General features: G+C 47.3%; 1 protein-coding gene across 1 annotated transcript in view; it reads left to right on the plus strand.

Moving 5' to 3' along the window:
* The first annotated feature begins 10,228 nt into the window (after nt 1-10,228).
* The window catches only part of FPGT (fucose-1-phosphate guanylyltransferase), a 5,071-nt gene continuing 4,711 nt past the window's right edge, over nt 10,229-10,588 (plus strand). The window contains exons 1-2 of the mRNA XM_042873669.1: nt 10,229-10,249; nt 10,359-10,557. Coding sequence (XP_042729603.1) covers nt 10,229-10,249; nt 10,359-10,557 — 220 coding nt within the window. The remainder of the gene's footprint in view (nt 10,250-10,358; nt 10,558-10,588) is intronic.

Genomic DNA, 10,588 nt, shown 5'->3' on the forward strand with positions numbered 1-10,588 from the left:
CTGCCAGGGCCTCTTCTCCAGGTGTCAGGGAATGATGTTGGTTTATGTGTGGACCTCTCAGCAATGACCTGTCAGGCTGTGCAGGCTGATGGGGGGCCAGAGCACAGCAGGGAGGGAAAGGAGGAAAGGCCAGAGAGTGAAGTGTGGCAGAGGAGAGGATGTTTACCAGGACTTCCACACCACCAGGAAGAAATTCACCTGGATAACTGCATCTCCTTCCAGCACCTAAAGAGAGCCTACAAACAGGAGAGGAGTCAACTCTTTGAAAGGGTAGATAATAGCAGGACAAGGGGAAATGGTTTTAAGTTGAGGGAGGGAAGATTGAGGTTGGATTTTAGGGGGAAGTTCTTTACAGAGAGAGTGGTGAGGTGCTGGAACAGCTGCCCAGAGAGGCTGTGATGCCCCGTCCATCCCTGGAGGTGTTCGAGGCCAGGTTGGATGGGGTCCTGGGCAGCCTGGGCTGCTGTGAAATGTGGAGGTTGGTGGCCTTTCCAACCCAAGCCGTTCTATATAATTCTATGATCTCAGCTCCTCAACTTCAGGGAAGGGTATGTGCCCTCTGCCACCTGAGGGCTGAGTGTTTGCTTCCATTCCAGGCAATGAGAGAATGCATGAGACTTCAGCACCCACCACACAGATGTCTTTTGCTTTCCTGAGGTCGGATACATAAAATCTCTTCTGCGACACAAAACAGAATTTATTTTAATCCCACTTGGATCTTATCAGACTTATCAGACTTATCAGCTCTTTGGTACAAAAATTGGGCAATACTCATGTCACAAATAAGGAAGAGGGTGTCTATAAAGATATGAGATTTAAGTGCACAAGCATCACTCAGAAGTCCCCCTTTCTCTAGAACTGTTGCAGCCAAACATCACTCTCAGAAACGCAATCTGGAGGAGATCCATAGCCTACAATAAAACTATTTCTACCTATCCTAGCCTCAAATCTAATTACGATGAGAAGACTAATATTGCCTTAATTACATTCTGAAGGCTTCCTTCATTAAGGGGTACCTAGAAGTACAAGCAATCAAGGTCTCAGATAAACGCGCCTGTGGTTTGTGAGATCCAGGCACATACCTTTGAAGCTTGAGTGCTTTGTACTGGGAACGGTACAGAAAACCCAATATTGAAAGTTAAACTTATGAGGCACCAAATTATTGAATGCTAACCAGCAGACATCAAGGAGATGATCTGTTCTTGCTGCTATGTCAGCAGTGCCCTGTTCCATCAGGCTCTGCAGGGTGGTGGGGAGTGGAATGAGCAGGGACAGCCCCATCCTGCAGGATGGAGAGGCAGACCTTCACCACCTGCCAGCTTCAGTTTGAGCACCAACAACGCTGCAGGATGTGTCCTGTGCTGTAAACAGTGTTTACATATGCAAGTGGCCAGCTAGGTGTATAATTGCCCTGTTAGGTTCGTTCTCAGTTGGAACTTGTGAGCACTGGGCACATTCAGTCTTGGCGCTGCAACATGCAGAGCAGTGCATTAAGGCATCAAAAAGGGTAACTTAAAAGTCATTGCCATGGCGACGTGACAACTTATTTTGCAGTATAATATGTTCTATGAAATATGTATGATCTTATTTTATATATAACATTTGTTTTTAGCATTTCATTTCTGATAATAGCCTTTTAATGATAATCACGGCCTTTTAATGATTGTAATAATTAGACTCTTATAAATCAAGATGTTTTATGTTAACTATGCTGAAATCCTTTAAAAATGTTTATTTTTCCCAGCACTTTAAAAGCTGCTTTGCTCTTTTGCAGTGTCTGGAATCTGTTCGGAGCAGCACTCAGAAGCATTCCTGGGGCTCCTTCCTTCCCCAGCTGTGCAGGGCTCCCCATACCTGTTTCTTCTTTCCTTAAGGATGTGATAAGAAGGATGAAATCGAGCATCCACTGTTTTCATAGGAAGAGCCATCAGTAACGTTCTCCATCTTTTTATTAACCACAGATTGTTGCAGGATGGAATGCTGGCGACGAACCTGTAAACAAAGGGCTGAGAACAACACCACCAAACACTGAATACCCAGAGCTGGAGGCACTGCCTGCTCTCCCCGGAGCAGTCAACAATGTTTCTGTATAGTCTTCACTTTTTTCTTCTAAAACTAATATTCAATAGCAAGGTGACTTACATTCCCATTCTTTGAAGAAAACATCTTTACTGACTTTCCAGTTAAAAGTATTGACAGCTTTCAGTAAGGTAATATATCCAAAGGGGAAATCTCGATTCATTTGATCTTGCAGTGCCCCATATAAAATAGGAAGGTTTAATTATACATCTAACAGTTACTTACCCTTTTTGACATAGTTTCATTAGACTTTTATTGAAGACAGGGCTAGGGAAATAGAGCACCATTAATACTTTTTTTTGGGGGGGGGAGGGGGGGAGCTTCATCTCCTACATTCTAGGCACTTAATGAAGTGCACTCCTGTGCCAAGCAGGCTGCTGAGCTCAGCAGGACTCAGACCACACCCCAGCAAGTCCCATATCAGCAGGTTCATCGTCTGCCAAGATGTGTGGGCAGAGCACAGCACCTTCCAGCCACATGCTTCAGATGTGACAGAGCACATTGGGGATCCTATGGAGACCATGGAAAGCCTGCAGCAGTGCCACTCTCCAACTGGGTGATGGCAGTGGAGGAGAGGCTCTTCTACTGCTCCACAGCAATTTTGGTGACAATGAGCGATGCTTCAGTTTCCAAGGAGAGATCTCAACATCATCAGTACTAAGAGAAAAAGACTGCAGCCTCAGCAAAGCTGCAGTTCCATTGACTTACCAGCACAAGCATCTCTACTGCAACTCATCTTCATCCATCTCCTGCTCGCACTCATAACTGTGCTACAAGCTGGCATGGAGTCTGCTCAGATGGCAGGAAAGTTGTAATGGTCATTATATTGGATATTAAACCACATCTGAGAGCTGATAGCACTCGATAGCATAATGGAGTGCTCAGATCAGGTCTGCGGTGACCACACCTCACATACATCAACTCAGCTATGGCTCTGTGAGGCATCACGACAGAGTTGTGGGGTGCCGGTTTGGTGGTAAGTAGCCAGCAGAGCTGAAATCACATTGCACTGCATAGCACTACATCAGCACATCTTCAGCCAGGTGATGGTTCAACCCAAGCAGATGGTGCTGCAGGAACAGTGTCTTCTCAGATGTTTTAGAGCACGATGCTTCTGAACAGATGTGGGAGATCAGCCAGTGCTGCTTGCCAACTTCTGCCCTGGGGAATAAGGCCACAGGGACAGCAAGCTCTGCAGCTCTGTGTGCACACAGGGACACAGCACTGCATGCTGCCATGGTGTATCAGCACTCTCCTGTGCTCCTGTCCCCCGCAGCCCTGCACACAGGTCTTGTCCTGACCAAGATGGAAGGAGCGGTTCTGCCTAGCCTGAAAATGAATCCTCTGGGAGATGTATGAATCCATTATCATTCACCCAGATATTTTAACACTTTCAATGAAAGAAAACCTCAATTTAAGAAATAATTATAGTCGATCCCCTCTCTACAGTAACAATGGAAAGAGAACATTATCACCATCGCTTGTGGCAACAACTTGAACTGAAATGGGCTAAAGAGGAAAAAATAATTAGAATGAGACACACATGCCTGACTCTGAAAGAAAGATTGTTTATGCCTAATACATTAGAGAAATTGCCCAAGAAGAGTTCAGCAAGATCCTGCCTTATCTGCCGCTCACAGGACGCTGCACGTCAGCTCCGCGGGCTGCAGCAGCTGAGCAGGCTGGGACCAACACCAGCTGCCAGCAGGAGGTCAGCAGCCCTGCAGACAGGTGTGCGGGATGCACTGCACAGCTTTATCTACAGGAGGCTCTTGGGAAAAACAGAGATCGAGAAGAGCAAAAGCATCACGCTGCACACCACCTGCCCCAGGAGAACGGCTCCATGCTGCTCACCATTGTAAGGGGTAATGAAAGGCAACGTTGCTTATCAGGAGCCAGGCCACATGTCTGTGCATCCACACTGGCTGTGGGCACGGTGCATCATTCCTTTAGCACTCTAACGGGCCGCTCATGCAGCAGTGCGGGGTCAGAGCACAGCACTCTGGGCTCCTTCCAGGTGCAGAGCCACCAGGATCCAAGCAGGAGGACCTCAGGCTGGAGGGAAAGGCAGCACATCAGGGATGTACACACCCACACAGCTATACATACCTATGTGTTACAGATACATACTACATGTTTGCTTTGGTGTGTGTACATACCTGCTTCATTCACATGAACCATCCTGCCCAGAGCTGTACTCAGCCCTTTGGCAGAGGAGGATGGACGAGGAGCAAAAATGTTAAATCCATTGGTTGGTCTGTGGTAGCACCCACTGGCACTCTGCTCCACATGTGTGCTAGAATCTGGAGCAGAAGGAACAGGGGACATGAAGAGCTCACAGCCAGCCCTTTGCATCCTGCGTGACGTTACCTGCCCACAGACACCACCGCCTCTGGATGTCAGTGGGGTGAGGCTGACAATTGCCTACACTTACCCACTTTCCTACTTTCCTGGTTCACATAAGAACATGGTGATCCCACAGAAATAAAACACTAAAACTCTGCTTTTTTTTTTTTTTTTTTTTTTTTTTTTGGTAACAGAATAAGAAAGATGTACTTATCTAGCTCTCTTGGTATCTGCCAGCAGCTGTAAAATAAAAGCAAACAATAAGGACACAAGCTGCCTCTAGCTCCCCAGGCAAGGTATGAGCCAGCCACGGTATATCAGCCCTAACCATTACATCTTGCCAGCACAGACATTAGTCCCTGCCTTGTTTCTCCATCATCAAAATCTGAGAAAGCTCATGTGTCCTGCAACCGCATCCCAAAGGCCGAGATGTGGGAGGTATTTCAAAGCAGTGAGTGAAGAACTGAGGGTACTTTGCTGGCAGCCCAGCCAATGCAGGGGAGGAGGTGGTTTCCCCAGCAGACAGTCACACACAGCTGGATGTAAAAGCCCTTTTCCCACGAGGCTGGCTGCACTCACTGACTCCACTGCCCTGACACTGCCTGGAAAGAGAATAGTAATATTGAAAATGCGGCCAAAAGTGGTACAAAATAATCATTTGTGTGTCCCATTAGCACTGCTTTTTGCTGAGCATACCCAAGGGATGCGAGGCACCGACCTTCATTGCATGGGGGGTGGGGGGCAGCCCAGCACTGCTTTTCCCATTCGAACTGCGGGCCTGAAAGCGCCCTGCAGTCAGGAGCGGAGCTCCTTCCAGCTCCTCCCCGATCTTTCTCTGCTGAGCTCTGACTCTCACACAGGAATACCTTAAAGTATTTATTAGCATTAAGATCAATAGTTATCAAATCTTTCCCGATTCTATCAAAAAGTGATTCTTGTAAACAACATTGTAAGAGGGCATTTTGAGCTTCCTAAGCATTTCCTTCCTTCTTTAAAAAAAAAAATCTAAACTCTTTAGAAAGCCTGAATTCATGCTGCCATCTGCTGGAAGGAGAGCTTCAGCAAAATGGAAACATTTTACAAGCTTTTTTATAAAGAAAGGTTGAGGGATCTGAGCTTGTTTAGCTTGGAAAAGAGAAGGCTGCAGGGAGACCTAATTGTGGCCTTCCAGCACTTGAAGGGAGCGGATAAACAGGAGGGGAACGGCTGTTTGTGAGGGTGGATGGTGATGGGACAAGGGGGATGGTTTAAACTGAGACAGGGGAGGTTTAGGTTGGATATGAGGAGGAAGTTTTTCAGCCAGAGGGTGGTGAGGCACTGGAACAGGCTGTCCAAGGAGGCTGTGGATGCCCCATCCCTGCAGGCATTCAAGGCCAGGCTGGATGTGGCTGTGGGCAGCCTGGGCTGCTGGTTGGTGACCTGCACACAGCAGGGGGTTGGGACTGATGAGCGTTGTGCTCCTTTGCAACCCAGGCCATTGTATGGAATTCCCACAGAAAAGAGGGGATCTGCTTCACTTCCCTGCAGTTGCTCTGCTTAATTGTGAAGGACTAATTTTGTTGATTGGCACTGAACATCTATAGAAAGACTAGGCGCTAAGCAGTAAAAAATAAGCAGAAAAGGTAGGAAAAAAAAAAAATCCTAATACTCCTTAAGGATTTGCTCTTGCAGCAGGGGTACAATGCAGAGCAGTAGCTCCTCTTGCACCTCTGCCAGTTTGTAACTGTTTCATAGAAGCCAGTAAGCAAATTACGCTGCTCCTCAGTACTTTCTTTCAGATTAGGAGAGGCTGCAGCTGCCGGTGTGCTCCCATGCCAGGTGGGAGCAGTTACACACAGCCTTTCAGATTCTGTTGCTCTGGGGACAGCAAGGGTGTCCCTGAGGGCCTAGGGACAGCCTGGCTGCCCATGTGCTGCAGGGCAGGGAGGGAGGGCTGGCCTGCAATGCCACTCATATCAAAACATGGGGCCACAGTAAAGCAGAGAGAATAGGTTTTTATTAGACCTAGAGAAGGACAGTTAAACATGGCAATAAGGTCTAGAAAGGAACCACGTTTTAAAAATGCAAGAATTTTGCTAGTAAGAAGCAGTCAACAGAAGCAAGAGCCCTCTACAAATTCATTTTACATTCAATATCTGTTCAAGGACAGCACCAGGGAAGAAATATAATGATATTTGTTAAATACATTCGGGAAGGAAATGGTGGAGGATGAAGTACTATGATACAAACAAAGTGCTATGGTATAAAGTAAGTGAAGTCCTTCACATAAGGGTTAATTGCTGGGTAACCACAGTTTATTGCTTACAGAGTGAAATATCCATGCTGTGAAGGCATCTAGGAGCGTTAGGCACAGAGATCAACGGGGTGGCAGAAGGGGCACACAGTGACCAGCAAACTGCACCCAGCATGTAACAAACACCCAGCATGAGACACCCAGCATGAAATACCCAGCATGAGACACCAGCATGAAACACCAGCATGTAACACCCAGCAAACAACATCGTCCTGCAGTGCCCAACAAACAGGAGCTGCTGCTGTGCCATGCTCAGCTCAGCACAAAGATGAGGACCAGCAGCAAGGGAAGTTCAGGGCCAGCAAAACCACTTGTGCTGAGGAATAGCAACAGGCAGAGCACGGACTAAGAGAGGCAGGATCTTTGCAGTCTCTTGTCCTGATGCCCCTTCAGAAGAGAGTTAATTTTTGTAACACTGGACTGCTAGAACAAATTAGGCATGACATAGCCTTAAAGTATTGTTACCATGCAGCTTGTTTTACCAGGAGGAAAACAAACTGTTGCCTGAGCAATGCATGGAAAAATAAGACCAAGAAAACTGCCACAAGCAAGTAGCTGCCAGCTGGCAAAGCGCAGGGCCCAGTCAGGGTCCTGCCTGGATGTGGTCCTGGGAAACATCAGAAACATCAGAGCCAGCCCTGCTTTCAGCCCCGAGCCAATTAGCAGTGTGGTTCAGCCGTGTGTTTACGTATAGCGAGACACTTTCTTCTTCTTTTTTCAATAGGTGACAATGTATGTTTAATGTCAGGATTTTAGCTATGGGAGTGTGAGCAGTTTAACAGAGCACATGGCTAAAAATACTCAGTGGGTGAAAAAGACAGAATTTTAGAGGCCAGCAGTCTGTATGAAGGGTGGGAGGCGTCAGAGAACGGCCGGATCACATCAAACAGTGAGAACACTGCTGGAGATGGGCCATTTGGATATTAAATAAGCAAGCAGAATTTCTGTAAATGCTGAACAAGAGACATGACGGAATGTTATTTTCCCTAATCTGTTCACGCTGTAATTATGGACTCTATACTCCAGCTAAAAAGATCATTTATCTTAAGCTGAGTGTTTCAATTGCTTTTTGTCCAATAGATTACAGATATTAGCTTCAAATGGTAACTAAAAACAGCAAAGAAGTTTCAAGTACAGCTGATGCGCCTGTAAAATATTTAACGTTTGCCTCGCATATGGCTTTAATAAAATAATTTATGTCTATTTTTGCAGAAGCTTTTTCTCACTAAATTAGGTATGACTAACAAATTAATTGATTCTGCACAGAAAAACTACTTGGGGCGAGGAGGGGGGAAGGCTCTTTGCAGACAAATGTTATCAGCTGTGTATTTCTGATAGCGCAGTGGTGTTAATCCTAACACACACAGTTAGTTATTCTATGATCTGATCCGGGCCTGAAGGAGGATTTCTGCACACGAGTGTATTCCCACAGCTGCACAGACACACAAAGAATGCACTGAAAGTAAACCAGGAGCAGAATGAACCGAAACAGAGAGTGGCTGAAATCAAGGCAGAAGATGTGCGAGGAGAGCTGCAGGTGGGAGCTCCTCCAGCAAGGCAGAATTCTGCCCTTTGTGGCTCAGATCTGCACTGCTGATTCTCTCAGTGTTTTATAAATTCTAAGAATGAGTGCTTTTAAGGAATATTACATCTTGGCAATTAAGTCTATACGAGAGCTCAGTTCAAATTATGAAATGACACCGAATTTCAGCATTGCCATAAATACTCACAGCTTGAACGTTTTATTTGAGGCAACAGTGTGATTACACGTCTTCTGTTGGAAGCGTGTGAGTGTGCTGTTCCTGGAAGGAAAACATATTTTGATAGGATCTAGGTTTATTATGATTAAGTGAAACAACCGTACTCAGAGATGCATGTGCTTGTTTTAACATCACACCCTAGTGCAGGAGCTGGTGAAGTGAGGCATGTTGAGAGGGAAGGCTGGGAGAAACTGACCAAAGGAATTGCCCTTCGGGGCTGTAATGCAGTATGCTCAGAATCAGACCCGTTGGCATTCAGCACAGCAGTAAGTATTTACTGATGTACAGCTAGACAGAGACATTGTCATTATCTAGTCTGACCTTCCAGATAAGACAGCTCATCTTCATTCAGTATTCCTATCTGAAGCCCATAATTTCTGGCTGAATAGAGCAGAGACATCCAATTTGATTTAGTGACTCCAAGTGATCGACCGGATCTCTAAGTGGGCTGTTCCAGCAGCCAATTACACTGGCTGTTAAATAATTGCTCTTTATTTATTCTCCACTCGTCTGTCACAGCAGCTGGCAGACACAGGGTGAATCCCTCACAGGGATCACACAGATCCTCCTGTCTCTGGGACAAACAGTTACACCCAGACAGTTCACATGGCTCCGTGTCAGCCGTCTATCTTCTGCAACGCCGCTGCTGGGTTTTATTCTGCTTAGCCTGAAGAATAAGGAGCTGAAGGGGAGTGAGCTGAGATAAAGAAGATGCATCTTCTTCAAAAGCTGAAGGATCTAACAGTGCAGAGGGGGCATTAGCTGGGAATATGTGAGAACCAACTCTTTCAGGTCTCATTCTCGTTAATTAAGAGGTAAATTTCAAACCTGGAGGGCACAGCTTTCCAATCAACTCAGTGACAGGCGCAACCATAATGCAATTCAGGATGTGAGCAATAGGGCAGCACGGAAAGCAGTCACAGCAGCATTCCTCCTGGTCCATTCTGCCACATTCTCTCCTTAGCACACCTACAGCTCAGTTCAGTTCTTGTTCCAAAGATTAAATAGTAGATTAACCACTGCTTCAATCTGAGAACTGAAAACATGTACTTCAGAAACATCTGCAGGATGAGGCTGGGGGGGGGGCAGGGCAGGGCAGCAGGTTGCAGAGAGGCTCCTCCACAGGAGGAGAGGCAAAAAGCCACGGCCAGCTCACAGCATAGCTGCTGTCACACCGACCTTCCTGTTGTCTATTGACAACAATTCAAACATGTGCAAAATACTGAAAAAAAGTTATTTTGAACTACAGCTCTTAAGTCCAACCCTTTTCATTGCTCATTGAATCACCAGGTAACTGCTGTCGCCCTGTGCCCAGCTACAGCAGTGCAGAGCTTGCACAGCACTGCCCGGCATGAGCGCAGGGCTGCCCTGGGGAGCTACTGGCCTTGGCACAACAGCAACAGCTGCATAGGGCTCAGGTTCAGCTGGAAATGTCGTTCACTGATGCTAATTAAGTCAGTGAACAGAATCACAGAATGGCCCGGGTTGGGAGGGATCTTAAGGATCACGAATCTCCAATCGCCCCCCCGCCCCTCCTCTGCTGCAGGCAGGGCCACCAACCTCCGCACTGAATATCAGAGATATGGTTTCACGAGGATGCGTGGTGTTCAATGTAGAGAGAGCCGAGAGCGTGAGCCGGGCTCAGACGGACTGCAGCCACACTGCCCTGGGGGGCCGTGCCGCAGTGACAGCCCACCCACAGAGCAGCAGGAGCACACAGCATCCTGCCTGTCGTCTTCTGTTTACAGACATGGGAAACGATGGAATTTTGGTAACTTTTTTAAAGTTTCTGAATTATTTCCGGTTGCTGCTTCTTACTTTTTTTTTTTTCTTTTTTTTTTCCTATAGTGCTTTCCAGCCACTTGTGCCGTAAGATTTAGGCGCAGACAAATCCTGCCTCTCCCTCCGATTCTGAGGCCCGCACACTCCGCAAGAGGCCGAGGCCCACGGCTACAACAATCAACTCGGGGCGGAGCGCCGCGGCGGATCGTGCCCGGCAGCGCAGCCCGGGTTCAGCTCCGCTCCAGCAGCTGCGCACGGCGCTCCGCGTCCGCCCCCCGCCCGGCCCGGCGCTTCCGGGTAGGCGGCGCCCGTCGGCGCTCGGTGGAGC

This window comes from Lagopus leucura, unplaced genomic scaffold, assembly GCF_019238085.1.
Source record: "Lagopus leucura isolate 7727_CA_CO unplaced genomic scaffold, USGS_WTPT01 Super-Scaffold_100009, whole genome shotgun sequence".
Lineage (NCBI taxonomy): Eukaryota > Metazoa > Chordata > Aves > Galliformes > Phasianidae > Lagopus > Lagopus leucura.